Source organism: Coregonus lavaretus (genome assembly GCF_964263955.1).
Source record: "Coregonus lavaretus genome assembly, chromosome: 4".
Classification (NCBI taxonomy): Eukaryota; Metazoa; Chordata; class Actinopteri; order Salmoniformes; family Salmonidae; genus Coregonus; species Coregonus lavaretus.
The window spans coordinates 50,970,038-50,988,079 of record NC_139991.1 but is presented as its reverse complement, the minus strand read 5'-3'; the positions used below and the strand labels follow the sequence as shown (position 1 = coordinate 50,988,079).

General features: G+C 45.3%; 1 protein-coding gene across 1 annotated transcript in view; it reads left to right on the top strand.

The window, feature by feature from the left end:
• Nucleotides 1-18,042, top strand: part of LOC311127458 (pappalysin-1-like) — a gene marked incomplete at both ends in the record, with an annotated part of 74,549 nt that overhangs the window by 28,616 nt on the left and 27,891 nt on the right. The window contains one exon of the mRNA XM_084159294.1: nt 4,653-5,154. Within this exon, the coding sequence (XP_084015420.1) occupies nt 4,653-5,154 (502 nt within the window). The remainder of the gene's footprint in view (nt 1-4,652; nt 5,155-18,042) is intronic.

The window sequence follows — 18,042 nt, the reverse complement described above, 5'->3', positions numbered from 1 at the left end:
TGGTGAGTGTGTGTGCTCTCACTGTCTGTCTTGGAGAACAACTCACTGGGCTCTGCTCCATTGCTGTCAGTGCTACACACTGCAGGGACTCAGGGCGACAGGGTTCAGACACAAAGTACCTGAAGAGAAAGAACAGCTTCCCCTGCTTTATCTCCACTAGCACTTTAATGATACTCATGAGATAATGACTTGTTGATGGAGAGGGATTGGATAGAGACATGGATGCATACAGAGACTAACAGAGAATGCGCAGTCATGCATGTACTGTACGCTCACACACTCATAAACACACTTATTCTGGAGAATATCAATCCTGACGCGCGCTACCTCAGTTTAAGCGATACTCCCTGAAGGCAATACAATACAAATGACAAATCAGCCAGAACCTTGGCCAGGACCTTGTTGCATTGCGTATGACGCAAAATATTAGAAAATACTCCCCTGCCGCGTGCCCGATTGCATTGACCGATGGCCTGTTCCATCTCCAAAACCTTCCAATTCCTCAGTAGCATATTTTCAAATCCAACAATGTTTTTATTGCTGCAACGCTCCAAATGTTCCAAAAGCTACTCACGCTTTTAGAATGTCTTAATGACATTGCTTGTTTCTCTTGTTTGGCTTCTTGGCGAAACTCTTAGCAATAATGAATCACAGTGGAACCTAGAACCCAGAACATTCCAATTCAGTGTTCCGGTTCATTTCATTGTATAATGTCACAGGAATTCCCTCCGATATCCTATAAAAGAGTTGCACTATATAAAAGCATCTGCACGCCAGGACAAGGTTGTGTTTTTTTCAACATTGGGATGTTGAGTGGAGGCCAGCGAGGTTGATCTGGAAAAGGAGGAGAGGACTGGTGGATGTGTGCCGAAGGAAATATCTGCAAAGTCCCCAGGCGAGGGAGAGGAGAGGAGCTGGGCTGTCAGTGTCACCACCCCTCCTTCAGGCCCTCTGCTTTCCCCATCACTCACCCTTCCCACCACGTTCTCCATCCCTCACCCCTGTCACCCACGCCAACTGTTTAGACTGCAGATATTATATGCAGAGAGAAGGAATGAATGAATGACAGACTGACGTTTATTGGCCTTCTAGACTAGAGGAAGTTCTTAAAGATTGACTGCTATGAGGAATCGTTGATTCATTTCATGTATCAATTGAAAGATATATGCTGTCATACAGCTATGACTGTGTTCACACAGATGACACAGTAAGGCTCTCAAGGGACAAAACACAAGTGAGCAAGACATATTTCCATTGTGGTTCCTCTCATGGCCTCTAGTTAGAGGTCATGGCATGAATACAAGTAACGAAAGTTACTTCAGTGCAAGTCAGTCAGTCTGTTGTGTGTTTGACTCCATTCCATTTATTCCATTCCAGCCATTACAATGAGCCTGTCCTCCTATTGCTCCTCCCACCAGCCTCTTCTGAGGACAATGGTTACTTCAGTGCAAGTCAGTCTGTTGTGAGTTTGTTATAGAGAGTGTGACTTATGACGGAGAGGAAGGCCCCTTTCTTAGAAAGCAGAGTGCATGCACGGACATATCCCTCTGTTTATCTATCCGTATCCAAGTTAATTCCAGTCCCCTGTTTCTACGCGCTCCACAATTCCACACTGTCTGATTCCCACATGATGCCAGAGGGCGAAACACTACACATTCAACCCTATTGCAATTAAGCTGGAATTCCTCCCAATGTCTCTTTCCCCCTTTCCTAGAACAAGCGATCTCCTAGACAGGTTGATACCCACATGGGATTAGCAAATCAAGTGAGAAAGCAAGGCCTCCTATTCAAAGGCCAGGTTTGGATTGTCTGAACACCTTGAGGGCCTTTCAGCAGCCTGGGAGGCAAGGCTAGGTCAAACGCTATAGAGCTGTTTTTGTACCAGAGAGTAGATTTAACCCTAATGAAAAGGTGCTGTCTTGGTTGGATTTTAAGGATAAAATCTGTAATACTCAAAATTACTGTACTTGTAATTCTACAGTGTTGAAAAATAGACCTGGGTCTTGCCATGGTTGCATATAATCTTTATGCATATGTTTTACTTACTCTATAGATGATCTTATGATGGATGACATCCCCATCCTGTGTCATCGTAAATCTCGAACCTCTGGCGTCCGTAGTAGGAGTTCTAGAGCAGGAGGACAGCCCATCATAACAGCTGACATTACAAAATATTTTCGGTGGCTAAAACTCCTTTCCTCAAAAAGTCAATGAAAAACTCCCCACAGAATGTGAGGGGCACATTATGAGAGAGAGAGGCTGGGTGCAAAACTCTGAGTATCTCAGTTCCTCAGTTTCTTTTCTCTCCTTTTTTTCAAAGTTACCTCTACTCTGGCCACACACACACTTACAATAATAAATGTGTTGAGATAATGTGGCCTGGAAACCGAATTCAGTGCTCACTTGATTAAACACTGGAATTTTGTGCAGTGCCCAGAATTGAGGTTAGCAAATGGGTTTGTCGGTTGCCAGTTTGGAAGTGCACAAAAGGAAAACAGGGAGAACACAGTGTCTCCCATAACGCTGGCTTTTCAAAGCGCTTGATGAATGTTGGTATACGTCACTCTGGATAATACGAGGTAGCTTTGGACTCCAAATATGGCTGGAGGAGTGCTGTTTGGTGTTGTAATGACTGCCACTGAAGTGAGAACCCTGTGCAGGGCCTCTCTCAGGAGGAACACAGGCAGCTTGTCTGCTGCCTCCCCTGCTTTACTGACAATGAACTCAGTCCCATGTCTGTCGCATGCAGTCCATTGCTGAGAAAAGCCAAATACTCATTCAGCCATGATACTTCACTGACAACAGCCATTTGTAGTCAGTCATACCACTGTTCTATATACACATTCTTTATTTTTGTATTTTATCGACAGCACTTCCCCCTACTAGGGGTTCATGCACCTGCAGCTCTTCCTTGCCTGTAAACTAATTCAAACAACCACACATGGTCATGTTTGCAAATGCATTGACCTAACCTTTGTTTTCTATTGTATTTCATTTAGTCTGATACAGTGAGGGAAAACATTTTTTGATCCCCTGCTGATTTTTTACGTTTGCCCACTGACAAAGAAATGATCAGTTTATAATTTTAATGGTAGGTTTATTTGAACAGTGAGAGACAGAATAACAACTAAGAAATCCAGAAAAACGTATGTCAAAAATTTTATAAATTGATTTGCATTTTAATGAGGGAAATAAGTATTTGACCCCTTCTCAATCAGAAAGATTTCTGGCTCCCAGGTGTGTTTTATACAGGTAACGAGCTGAGATTAGGAGCACACTCTTAAAGGGAGTGCTCCTAATCTCAGTTTGTTACCTGTATAAAAGACACCTGTCCACAGAAGCAATCAATCAATCAGATTCCAAACTCTCCACCATGGCCAAGACCAAAGAGCTCTCCAAGGATGTCAGGGGCAAGATTGTAGACCTACACAAGGCTGGAATATTGGTGACAACAGTTGGTGCGATTATTCGCAAATGGAAGAAACACAAAATAACTGTCAATCTCCCTCGGCCTGGGGCTCCATGCAAGATCTCACCTTGTGGAGGTGGGAGGAATCAGCCCAGAACTACACGGGAGGATCTTGTCAATGATCTCAAGGCAGCTGGGACCATAGTCACCAAGAAAACAATTGGTAACACACTACGCCGTGAAGGACTGAAATCCTGCAGTGCCCGCAAGGTCCCCCTGCTCAAGAAAGCACATATACAGGGCCGTCTGAAGTTTGCCAATGAACATCTGAATGATTCAGAGGAGAACTGGGTGAAAGTGTTGTGGTCAGATGAGACCAAAATGGAGCTCTTTGGCATCAACTGAACTCGCTGTGTTTGGAGGAGGAGGAATGCTGACTATGACCCCAAGAACACCATCCCCACCGTCAAACATGGAGGTGGAAACATTATGCTTTGGGGGTGTTTTTCTGCTAAGGGGACAGGACAACTTCACTGCATCAAAGGGACGATGGACGGGGCCATGTACTGTCAAATCTTGGGTGAGAACCTCCTTCCCTCTGCCAGGGCATTGAAAATGGGTCGTGGATGGGTATTCTAGCATGACAATGACCCAAAACACATGGCCAAAGCAACAAAGGAGTGGCTCAAGAAGAAGCACATGAAGGTCCTGGAGTGGCCTAGCCAGTCTCCAGACCTTAATCCCATAGAAAATCTGTGGAGGGAGCTGAAGGTTTGAGTTGCCAAACGTCAGCCTCGAAACCTTAATGACTTGGAGAAGATCTGCAAAGAGGAGTGGGACAAAATCCCTCCTGAGATGTGTGCAAACCTGGTGGCCAACTACAAGAAACGTCTGACCTCTGTGATTGCCAACAAGGGTTTTGCCACCTAGTACTAAGTCATGTTTTGCAGAGGGGTCAAATACTTATTTCCCTCATTAAAATGCATATCAATTCATAACATTTTTTACATGCGTTTTTCTGGATTTGTTTGTTGTTATTCTGTCTCTCACTGTTCAAATAAACCTACCATTAAAATTATAGACTGATCATGTCTTTGTAAGTGGGCAAACGTACAAAATCAGCAGGGGATGAAATACTTTTTTCCCTCACTGTATGTGTTTGTTGTGTCTGAGTGTGTATTTCTTTTATAGTTATTTATATGTTATGTCTGATCTGCTGTACCTCTGTTCTTTTGACCCCCAGGACCTCCAGACGTGGAGCAGGCATGTGAGCCCAGCGTGCGCACCTGGAGCCCCAACGCCGGCATCGAGCAGGGGGCCGTGGGGCTGTCCGAGTGCCCCCTGCAGGGCTGCATGCTCCAGCTAGAGTTCCCGCACCCATTGGTGCCCGACTCCCTCACTGTATGGGTCACCTTCTTCAGCCCCGAGGAGACAGCCCTTCCTGCCATCCACAACATCCTGCTCCTGACCGTCAGTGGAAACAACCTTTCGTTGGGCCCTAGTAACGTGTTCTGTGACACGCCGCTGACGCTGAAGCTGGACGTGGAGGAGGAGGTGTACGGCGTGCAGTTCTTCACCATGGAGCAGCACCTGGAGATTGATGCTACCCTGCTGGCGTCTAAGCCCAACTGCCTGCTGTGTTGCTACTGCCAGCCGCTCCGCTACCGACTGCTGCGCCAGCCACCATTCTCCCATGCCCCCCACGGCGTGGTGTTGAACAACCCTGCCAGGCGATACACTGACAGGTGAGGAACCAGACCGGGTGGTTAGCTGTTTACTGTCAATTACAAGCGACCTGTGTGGGTTTTACTGTATTGGCCTAACGTAGGTTAATGATACACCAGGATTGCTGCGTTCTCTGGTTAATGGGTGAGAAATGGCAGAGTAAGCATTATCTCTTCACACTGCCAATTAATCTGATCCCGAGCCCAATCTCCTCATTGACCCTGTGTGGGGGAAAAAAATCATATTTTTGCACCAAGTTGTTCTTGGTCAGGGTGTGAAGCGGAGCCAAAGTTAATATGCTGAGGCAAGCGCTGCAGCTGCAGGCTGATTTAAGCCTGGGCCCTGCCTGCCCGCCTGCCTGTGTCCAGAGGAGCAGCTGGTGTGGTCTTCCTGGCCCATGCTCTGTCTACCCCAGCCAGGCACCAGAGATCTGGGCTGTGGGCTCAGTATATCTCCCCTCTGGGATGGGCCTCAGCCTACCTCCCCTCTCTCTGGCACCTGTAGAATTAAGTGTTTTTGACGATTTTGACGATCTCAGAAATGTTTTGCAGTTAGTGTTTTGGGGTCGGAAGAAATTTATTTTCAAATCCCAAATTAGAAACCTCAGTGAAAATGTCTCCTATAATTATAAATGTCATGACGTTTCAATGTGTTCTTTTCAAACACCCTCAGGCGTATTGGTGGGCCACCACCAGTTTGATGGTTTCAAATCCACTGCCCAACACCCACTTCTCTAGTCAAAGGTCATTTATTGCTTGCCAAATTTTGGGGGGAGTTGCTGGGGAAAACAAATGTCTTGTTGATGGCATTATCTGTGCACGTGTCAGAGTTTTGTGCTTTCGTGGAATGTGCTGACTAGATAAAGGTAGCACTCTCCGTGGCGTGGCCATGTGTTCTGCAATTTCACTATCGTGCTGTCAGCATGGTTCACATAAGAAGGAAAGTGGGTGATAAGACACGTTAGGGTGAGTATGCTTGTTATGCAAGATATAGAGGGTATGCCTGCACGTAGCACATTATAATAACACCTTGTAATAAAGCATTTATAATGTATTAGTAAATAGTTTATTCATTTATTAATCATTACTCCCACATTTGTAAATGTTAGTAAGCTAGTTATTCACACATTCATAAACATATTTTCAAGTATGTCATAATGTTTCATAAGATCATTCATAAGATGTTTAATATAGGTCCTTATAAACCAGTTACTTATCATTAGTAAAGTATTTTTGCAGAGTCTAAAGTGAGGGCTATTTATACTTTATAAATACTTTATAAATGTTTTGAATGCCGAGTGTTATTTCTCACAAAGAGATGGACATTCCAGCAGTACCTGATGCTCCATCATCAGGTCCTGCTCCGTCCAGGGTCTCAAAATGGCCCCTGGAACATATCAATGGTTAAACAATAAGCACACAATACAGAGGATGTTTAAGAAAATATATTAAACATTTCATTCCAAAACAGTAACACTGTTGTAGTAGTGTGATGTGTAACTTCATATACACTCTATGCTGAGTAAAGTCATGTTTTTCCTCCGAAAATGCTTACATTAGCGTTTGTTGGCAGTGACTTTTCTACCAAACCCAAAGTGTGGATTGCAGTCACTTCTTCGAGTAGTTCATAGACTGCTTATGAAGTAAGGAAACAAATATCTGAATACCTAATTTTGCTGAACTATCCTAATTACATTTAAAGAGTTACTACCATTAAAGGCCCAGTAAAAGGGCAGCCAAACAAAGCAAAGTATGAAAAAAGTATGTGGTTAAAATACTGAAGCACTGGAAGCATTTAAAGGTTATACATGTAACATTTCTACCTGCAAATACCTCTAAATGTCAATCACATATCAGTAGTAATGAATGGATAAAAATCCACTTGAGAAAAACTGGCTGGTCCGGCCAGCTACATCTCCCTGTTTTATGATTCGTTCGGGTTCACAAGGTTGACAAAATTGGCAAAACATTTGCATTACAACTCTTCCTCATGTCCTTGCAGCAGTTGTTTTACAACAGTTTTTGTGAAAATATATTTCCTTAAACATCCTGTGTTGTGTGCTTATTCTTTTACCAATGATATGCTCCAGGCTATTTTGAGAACTTAAAACATCCCCTTATGGTCTAAGGGCCCGGGATGGGTTCCTACTAAGCTAACATATGGAATTGTTTTAAGATGGTCATACCAAGGACCATTTAGCTATTTTATTTTTGAATTTTAGGACCCCTGTAGGTATAAAAAATTAAATAAAATAAAATTATTTGATGAAACATTGAATTTGGCCTTACTGCTATTAGCCCCTAAAAACACATTTAATAACAGATTCATACATGGAAAAACAGATAGTCCAAAAATAAATCAAAAGGAGTATGTTCTGAAAGGTCTGTCCTTTACCTGAGAGATATAAGAAAGTCTGATTATTATTTTAATTTTTATAGTGGAATTATCTGTACACCTTTGACGTGTAAATGCCCCATTCCCTTCCATTCATTTTTTCGGCCCGGGTTACCTTCAGACGAGTCCTGTGACACTTGTGGGGTCGTAGAGCAAAATGGAGAGCAAAACCGAGAACTCTCATTTTCCCATAGAGTGGTCATATTAGTTTGTAGCCCAAACCATTCAGACGCTATGTTTTCATAAGAAGACTGATTTTCGGGTCTCCTGGTCTGACAAACTGCGCTGTAGTTCTGCCACTTTCCACCACAGATGCAGAAGGCCGACATCGGCGGATGCGGTGGATTGAGACGCAGCCCATGCAAAAAACAGACATATCTAACTTAAACAGACGGATTTTGATGGGGATTGTTTTATTATGCTAATTAGATTTCCACAGGGGCACAGACATCGGTTAAGGAGCGTTGGGTACTGCTGGAATGTCTACCAATGGCATATCTATATTTTTGTGAGAAATAACACTGGCCATTAAAAATATTTATGACGTATTTATAAAGTATAAATAGCCCTCACTTTAGATTAGACCCCACAAAAACACTTTACTAATGATTAGTAAATGGTTTATAAGGACCTACACTACCATTCAAAAGTTTGGGGTCATTTAGAAATGTCCTTGTTTTCGAAAGAAAAGCAATTATTTTGTCCATTTAAATAACAATCAAATTGATCAGAAATACAGTGTAGACATTGTTAATGTTGTAAATGGCTATTTTAGTTGCAAAGAAAAAGCCATATCTCAGACTGCCCATCTTAATCTTTTCTTTTTATTGGCCAGTCTGAGATATGGCTTTTTCTTTGCAACTCTGCCTAGAAGGTCAGCATCCCGGAGTCGCCTCTTCACTGTTGACGTTGAGACTGGTGTTTTGCAGGTACTATTTAATGAAGCTGCCAGTTGAGGACCTGTGAGGCGTCTGTTTCTCAATCTAGACACTCTAATGTATTTTTCCTCTTGCTCAGTTGTGCACCGGGGCCCCCCACTCCTCTTTCTATTCTGGTTAGAGCCAGTTTGCGCTGTTCTGTGAAGGGAGTAGTACACAGCGCTGTACGAGATGTTCAGTTTCTTGGCAATTTCTTGCATGGAATAACCTTCATTTCTCAAAACAAGAATAGACCGATGAGTTTCAGAAGAAAGTTATTTGTTTCTGGCCATTTCGAGCCTGTAATCGAACTCATAATTGCTGATCGTCACGTTCGTTGAAGGACGGGTCAGACCAAGGCGCAGCGTGAAATGCGTACATGTTTATTTCACCGATAAACACACGAACAAAACAACAAACCAACGACACGTGAAGTCCTAAGGCTAAACACAATACAAGCCTCTAACACGGAACAAGATCCCACAACTAGTGATTGCCAATAGGCTGCCTAAGTATGATCCCCAATCAGAGACAACGAGCGACAGCTGCCTCTGATTGGGAATCACACCGCACCAACCTGACATGACAGGGAAGGGTCCGGCTCCGGGCGTGACGACCACATTCTCTCAGCCTCCCTGTTGCGCTCCTGGTCTGGTCCGGACCAGGCACCGGTGAAACGGGCACGGGCCGTGCCGGACTGGACACACGCACCACTGGTCTGGTGCGAGGAGCAGGCACGGGCCCGGCCGGACTGGTGACACGCACCACTGGCTTGGTGTGAGGAACAGGAACGGGCCGGGCCAGACTGGGAACACGCACCACTGGCTTGGTGCGGGGAGCAGGAACGGGCCGTACCAGGCTAGCGACACGCACCACCGGCTTGGTGCGAGGAACAGGAATGGGCCGGGCCGGACTGGGCACACGCACCACTAGCTTGGTGCAAGACGCAGGCACGAGGTGTACCGGACTGGGAACTGACGTTCGAGATCTCCGACTGTACCAGTCTTTCACTCTACGCGCCCAGTCCTCCTCCCGTGAGGACTCCTCCCTGAGCCCCCATAGTGCAGTGGTCGGGGCTCTTCTCCATCGATCCCCGACCACCCTTTTAGCCCCCCCAAAATGTTTTATTGGGGCTGTCTCTCGGGCTTCCTCCTCGGCCGGCGCCTTATGCGTTGCCGTTGCTCCTCTCTAAACCGGGCCTCCACTGTCTCCTCCCAAGGACGGCGATCCATCCCAGCCTGAATCTCCTCCCATGTCCAGGATCCCTTTCCGTCCAGGATCTCCTCCCATGTCCAGGATGTCTGCTCCTGGGCAATCTGCTTGGTCCGTGTTTGGTGGGATCTTCTGTCACGTTCATTGAAGGACGGGTCAGACCAAGGCGCAGCGTGAAATGCGTACATGTTTATTTCACCGATAAACACACGAACAAAACAACAAACCAACGACACGTGAAGTCCTAAGGCTAAACACAATACAAGCCTCTAACATGGAAAAAGATCCCACAACTAGTGATTGCCAATAGACAGCCTAAGTATGATCCCCAATCAGAGACAACGAGCGACAGCTGCCTCTGATTGGGAATAACACCCGGCCAAACATAGAAACACACAACATAGAATGCCAACATAGAAAATACAACATAGAATATCCACACCCTGACTCAACATACAAGAGTCCCATGAGTCAGGGCGTGACACTGATGCTCCAGATGCTCAACTAGTCTCAAGAAGGCCAGTTGTATTGCTTCTTTAATCAGCACAACAGTTTTCAGCTGTGCTAACATAATCGCAAAAGGGTTTTCTAATGATGAATTAGCCTTTTAAAATGATAAACTTGGATTAGCAAACACAACGTGCCATTGGAACACAGGACTATGTAGATATTCCATTAAAAATCAGGCGTTTCCAGCTACAATAGCCATTTACAACATTAACAATGTCTACACTGTATTTCTGATCAATTTGATGTTATTTTAATGGACAAAAAAATTGCTTTTCTTTCGAAAACAAGGACATTTCTAAGTGACCCCAAACTTTTGAACGGTAGTGTATATTAAACGTATTGTGAATGATCTCTTAAATCGTTGTCAACTTTTTTCTCCCCAATTTCGTGATATCCAATTGGTAGTTACAGTCTTGTCCCATCGCTGCAACTCCCGTACGGACTCGGGAGAGGCGAAGGTCGAGAGCCATGCGTCACACTGCTCGCTTATCCCAGAAGCCTGCCGCACCAATGTGTTGGAGGAAACACCGTACAACTGGGGACCGTGTCAGCGCGCATGCGCCCGGCCCACCGCAGGAGTCGCTAGAGCGCAATGGGACAAGGACATCCCGGCCGGCCAAACCCTCCCCTAACCCGGACGATGCTGGGCCAATTGTGCGTCATCTCAGGTGTCTCCCGGTCGCTGCCGGCTGCGACACAGCCCGGGATCGAACACGGATCTGTAGTGACGCCTCAAGCACTGCAGTGCCTTAGACCGCTGCGACACTTGGGAGGCCATTATTGCATACTTTAAAAGTTGTTATAAATGTGTGAATAACTAACTTACTAACATTTACAAATGTGGGAATAATGATTAATAAATGATGAATAAACTTCATGACAAGATGTAATTGTAATGTGCTAGCGCAAGCACTAGTGTACATAGTGGAATTGTGGCCACAGCAATTGCTCTTGAAGCTCTGAAGCTAGTAGAATGTCAATTGTGAGTGTCTATTGGTGGTGCATTGTGGTCTATGGTCTTGTTGCATTTCAATGGCCTTGGGTGGATCTTTATGGTGATAGCCAGTGTTGGCTAACTCTTTTGTTGTGTAAGAGGAGTTTGACCTCATTCCCAGAGAGAAAGGTCCAGGTCAACTCACAGCAAAGGATTCCTCATCATAGGAGAGTCAATTGTACACACACACACACACACACACACACACACACACACACACACACACACACACACACACACACACAGAGATTAGATAGGGGTGGTTGAGGAATAGTTTGGGGGTCACTCAGATCTTTTGACATGTTTTGAAGTCGGCGGAAGTGTTGTGGTTGACCCATGGTTTTTCTGCTGGAGTGTTTTGATTGACCCATAGTTAGTTTGCTGGATCATCATGGTTCACTGGCTCCCCTGGCCTGTTTCCATAGACAGAGGGCTGACCTCCCACACTCAGCCCACTGCCCTTCCTCTGAAATGGGGCACATTAGCGGGAGTAGAGGCCTCCCTGGCTCCCTATATCCATTCAGGGTTGGATGTATGAGAGGGTGAGGGGTGGGAGGTCAGGCTAGTGGGGGTGAGTTATGAAGGGGGTGAGCAGGGGGTGGGATGAAGAGGAGAGGGAGAGAGGTGGAATGATGGACTGGTTGGGGGTAAATCATGGAGTGGTTACGGGTGGGCTGAGAGGAGGGTTAGTGGGGGTGATGGCGGGTGGGAGTGAGTGACCCTAGCCTTCTGAGACCCCCTGGCCCATAGGCTAATCCTCTCCCTGACCTGGGTCCTCTGGCCTGTCAGGGTATCAAAGGCCACCTCTGCTCTGACGTGACGGGACTCCCCAGCCCGGGAGGGAGATGGCAGCTGCCCCCTACGCCCCCTTTTCACTGGGACCCCTGCCCCCCGTTCTGGCCTTCTCCTTAACACTTATATCCCCTATGTTCTCCTATGCTCTTACCCCTGTGGCCCCATGGCCCTGCTCATCTCCTGTCAAGTCCACTGTTGCTCTAGCCCTGAGAAGACAACCCCTTCACCTCTTCTCAGAGAACTCTGTTGTTTTCTCAGCTCTGACTGCTTGACTTGGAGGTTTTCTGTTTTCTTTTTGCCAGCAATACCAGATTGGGGATGTAGAATACACGTCCTAGGTATTTCTGAGAAATGGCTGTGTGCTCCAATGGTAATTGTTTTAGATCGCCTCCGTGTGCGGATTGTTTTGGGGGAGGTTTTTGGTTTTGTTTGTGAGTTTGAGTTCACAGATGCGTGCAAACATTTCAGACTTTTTTTCCTCCATGGCCTAAACCCATTTAGTCAAGAATATAATACTGTGTATGATTTTAAAGACTCTGTCTACTGAGAATAAAACATACAACACCTCCCCCCTCTCCCCTTCACCTCTCTTCATCCTCTTCTCCTCAAAACACATTCTCTCTGTCTCCATGGCCCCCTCCACTCCCAAAAAGCCCCACTGTGCCCTGCGCTCCCTCCGTCATCCCCTGCCTGCTCTCTGTCCATAAGGGGCAGCATTAGTACTGAGCCTTGCATAAGCTCTCTAATATGAACCATAATGGTGAGTGGCAGACAGAGGAAGTGGAGGCGGCAGCAGCGGGTCCCGGGATGTCTGGACGTCTCACCCCTCTCTCTCTCTCTTCTCCCCCCTTCCCCCCTCAGAATCCTTTTTCAAAGAATTCCGACCGGATTTCCCAGGGATAAAATTGGGCCAGGTCCAAAAAGTGGATTTGGAGGGATAGTTAAGGTGGAATGTTCAAGAGAGGGTTAAGTTTCTCTGTGGGAGGCAGAGAAACCCATTTTACTGTAAAGCGCTAAATTGAAGTTTAAAGGTAGGGTTCCCACAATGGAGCTCCACAGGTATCTGCAGCCTCAAACCAGACTTGGGTCAAATACAGTGGGGAAAAAAAGTATTTAGTCAGCCACCAATTGTGCAAGTTCTCCCACTTAAAAAGATGAGAGAGGCCTGTAATTTTCATCATAGGTACACGTCAACTATGACAGACAAATTGAGGAAAAAAAATCCAGAAAATCACATTGTAGGATTTTTAATGAATTTATTTGCAAATTATTGTGGAAAATAAGTATTTGGTCACCTACTAACAAGCAAGATTTCTGGCTCTCATAGACCTGTAACTTCTTCTTTAAGAGGCTCCTCTGTCCTCCACTTGTTACCTGTATTAATGGCACCTGTTTGAACTTGTTATCAGTATAAAAGACACCTGTCCACAACCTCAAACAGTCACACTCCAAACTCCACTATGGCCAAGACCAAAGAGCTGTCAAACGACACCAGAAACAAAATTGTAGACCTGCACCAGGCTGGGAAGACTGAATCTGCAATAGGTAAGCAGCTTGGTTTGAAGAAATCAACTGTGGGAGCAATTATTAGGAAATGGAAGACATACAAGACCACTGATAATCTCCCTCGATCTGGGGCTCCACGCAAGATCTCACCCTGTGGGGTCAAAATGATCACAAGAAAGGTGAGCAAAAATCCCAGAACCACACAGGTGGACCTAGTGAATGACCTGCAGAGAGCTGGGACCAAAGTAACAAAGCCTACCATCAGTAACACACTACGCCGCCAGGGACTCAAATCCTGCAGTGCCAGACGTGTCCCCCTGCTTAAACCAGTACATGTCCAGGCCCGTCTGAAGTTTGCTAGAGTGCATTTGGATGATCCAGAAGAGGATTGGGAGAATGTCATATGGTCAGATGAAACCAAAATATAACTTTTTGGTAAAAACTCAACTCGTCGTGTTTGGAGGACAAAGAATGCTGAGTTGCATCCAAAGAACATCATACCTACTGTGAAGCATGGGGGTGGAAACATCATGCTTTGGGGCTGTTTTTCTGCAAAGGGACCAGGACGACTGATCCGTGTAAAGGAAAGAATGAATGGGGCCATGTATCGTGAGATTTTGAGTGAAAACCTCCTTCCATCAGCAAGGGCATTGAAGATGAAACGTGGCTGGGTCTTTCAGCATGACAATGATCCCAAACACACCGCCCGGGCAACGAAGGAGTGGCTTCGTAAGAAGCATTTCAAGGTCCTGGAGTGGCCTAGCCAGTCTCCAGATCTCAACCCCATCGAAAATCTTTGGAGGGAGTTGAAAGTCCGTGTTGCCCAGCGACAGCCCCAAAACATCACTGCTCTAGAGGAGATCTGCATGGAGGAATGGGCCAAAATACCAGCAACAGTGTGTGAAAACCTTGTGAAGACTTACAGAAAACGTTTGACCTGTGTCATTGCCAACAAAGGGTATATAACAAAGTATTGAGAAACTTTTGTTATTGACCAAATACTTATTTTCCACCATAATTTGCAAATAAATTCATAAAAAATCCTACAATGTGATTTTCTGGATTTTTTTCTCCTCATTTTGTCTGTCATAGTTGACGTGTACCTATGATGAAAATTACAGGCCTCTCTCATCTTTTTAAGTGGGAGAACTTGCACAATTGGTGGCTGACTAAATACTTTTTTCCCCCACTGTATATACCGTATGTCAAATGCTTTCAAATACTTGAGAAGCAACCTCAAATGTATGCGACCTAGGTCTGCCTCTTGTATCTAAGGAAGATGTATAGGGGATTTAAGGTAAAATGACTTAGCACTTTTTGTTTGACACCAATGGTTTCCATTGTTATTATTACAATTATGTATACTGTCTTTGCTGATATTCCTACATATGTTAGGTTTACTCTCCACTGTCTGATTTGGCAGTATGAGTGCATCACTCAGCAGTGAGTCATTGACGCTAGGCTAGGCCAGTGGAGCTCCTCGCTAAGTGATGTGTCAACATCTGAACCATAGGAGTGATGGAACTTCTCATACGTGTCATCAATGTGAGACAAACTGTTGGTTGATGGGGTGTCTGCTGTGTATCTTGTTATTGTGCTGTATTGAGGTAATGGGGTTATGTCTTATTCCTTATAATATCGCAGAAAAAACTGTGGGGAAAAAAAGTATTTAGTCAGCCACCAATTGTGCAAGTTCTCCCACTTAAAAAGATGAGAGAGGCCTGTAATTTTCACCATAGGTACACGTCAACTATGACAGACAAAATGAGAAAAAGAAATCCAGAAAATCACATTGTAGGATTTCTAATGAATTTATTTGCAAATTATGGTGGAAAATAAGTATTTGGTCAATAACAAAAGTTTCTCAATACTTTGTTATATACCCTTTGTTGGCAATGACACAGGTCAAAAGTTTTCTGTAAGTCTTCACAAGGTTTTCACACACTGTTGCTGGTATTTTGGCCCATTCCTCCATGCAGATCTCCTCTAGAGCAGTGATGTTTTGGAGCTGTCGCTGGGCAACACAGACTTTCAACTCCCTCCAAAGATTTTCTATGGGGTTGAGATCTGGAGACTGGCTAGGCCACTCCAGGACCTTGAAATGCTTCTTACGAAGCCACTCCTTTGTTGCCCGGGCGGTGTGTTTGGGATCATTGTCATGCTGAAAGACCCAGCCACGTTTAATCTTCAATGCCCTTGCTGATGGAAGGAGGTTTTCACTCAATCTCACGATACATGGCCCCATTCATTCTTTCCTTTACACGGATCAGTCGTCCTGGTCCCTTTGCAGAAAAACAGCCCCAAAGCATGATGTTTCCACCCCCATGCTTCACAGTAGGTATGGTGTTCTTAGGATGCAACTCAGCATTCTTTGTCCTCCAAACACGACAAGTTGAATTTTTACCAAAAAGTTCTATTTTGGTTTCATCTGACCATATGACATTCTCCCAATCCTCTTCTGGATCATCCAAATGCACTCTAGCAAACTTCAGACGGGCCTGGACATGTACTGGCTTAAGCAGGGGGACACGTCTGGCACTGCAGGATTTGAGTCCCTGGCGGCGTAGTGTTACTGATGGTAGGCTTTGTTACTTTGGTCCCAGCTCTCTGCAGGTCATTCACTAGGTCCCCCCGTGTGGTTCTGGGATATTTGCTCACCGTTCTTGTGATCATTTTGACCCCACGGGGTGAGATCTTGCGTGGAGCCCCAGATCGAGGGAGATTATCAGTGGTCTTGTATGTCTTCCATTTCCTAATAATTGCTCCCACAGTTGATTTCTTCAAACCAAGCTGCTTACCTATTGCAGATTCAGTCTTCCCAGCCTGGTGCAGGTCTACAATTTTGTTTCTGGTGTCTTTTGACAGCTCTTTGGTCTTGGCCATAGTGGAGTTTGGAGTGTGACTGTTTGAGGTTGTGGACAGGTGTATTTTATACTGATAACAAGTTCAAACAGGTGCCATTAATACAGGTAACGAGTGGAGGACAGAGGAGCCTCTTAAAGAAGAAGTTACAGGTCTGTGAGAGCCAGAAATCTTGCTTGTTTGTAGGTGACCAAATACTTATTTTCCACCATAATTTGCAAATGAATTCATAAAAAATCCTACAATGTGATTTTCTGGATTTCTTTTTCTCATTTTGTCTGTCATAGTTGACGTGTACCTATGATGAAAATTACAGGCCTCTCTCATCTTTTTAAGTGGGAGAACTTGCACAATTGGTGGCTGACTAAATACTTTTTTTCCCCACTGTATATTGGATCTTCTGATTCAAGAGAAGAGATAGAAGTGGCACTGCCACCAACTCCTTGTGACTCTGTCTGAGGCTGTGCTAATATGAACATCTTAATTTTACATTGTAGAGTTGCAGAACATTGAGTTAGGCACATTGTACCAAAGAAAACAACATAATGATATGAATATGTGAGGTCTCACTGTATAGCACTTGACTTTTTAAAGATTTGATAGGTAGGAAACCTCAAATGTATTGCAGCTGTCCCCTTGAAATATAAACTCAGCAAAAAAAGAAACGTCCTCTCACTGTCAACTGCGTTTATTTTCACCAAACGTAACATTTGTAAATATTTGTATGAACATAACAAAATTCAACAACTGAGACATAAACTGAACAAGTTCCACAGACATGTGACTAACAGAAATGGAATAATGTGTCCCTGAACAAAGGGAGGGGTCAAAATCAAAAGTAACAGTTAGTACCTGGTGTGGACACCAGCTGCATTAAGTACTGCAGTGCATCTCCTCCTCATGGACTGCACCAGATTTGCCAGTTCTTGCTGTGAGATGTTACCTCACTCTTCCACCAAGGCACCTGCAAGTTCCCGGACATTTCTGGGGGAATGGCCCTAGCCCTCACCCTCCGATCCAACAGGTCCCAGACGTGCTCAATGGGATTGAGATCCGGGCTCTTCGCTGGCCATGGCAGAACACTGACATTCCTGTCTTGCAGGAAATCATGCACAGAACGAGCAGTATGGCTGGTGGCATTGTCATGCTGGAGGGTCATGTCAGGATGAGCCTGCAGGAAGGGTACCACAGCGTTGAGATTGCCTGCAATGACAACAAGCTCAGTCCGATGATACTGTGACACACTGCCCCAGACCATGACGGACCCTCCACCTCCAAATCGATCCCCCTCCAGAGTACAGGCCTCGGTGTAACGCTCATTCCTTCGACGATAAACGTGAATCCGACCATCACCCCTGGTGAGACAAAACCGCGACTCGTCAGTGAAGATCTTTTTGCCAGTCCTGTCTGGTCCAGTGACGGTGGGTTAGTGCCCATAGGCGACGTTGTTGCCGGTGATGTCTGGTGAGGACCTGCCTTACAACAGGCCTACAAGCCCTCAGTCCAGCCTCTCTCGGCCTATTGCGGACAATCTGAGCACTGATGGAGGGATTGTGCGTTCCTGGTGTAACTCGGGCAGTTGTTGTTGCCATCCTGTACCTGTCCCACAGGTGTGATGTTCGGATGTACCGATCCTGTGCAGGTGTTGTTACACGTGGAGGACGATCAGCTGTCTGTCCTGTCTCTCTGTAGCGCTGTCTTAGGCGTCTCACAGTACA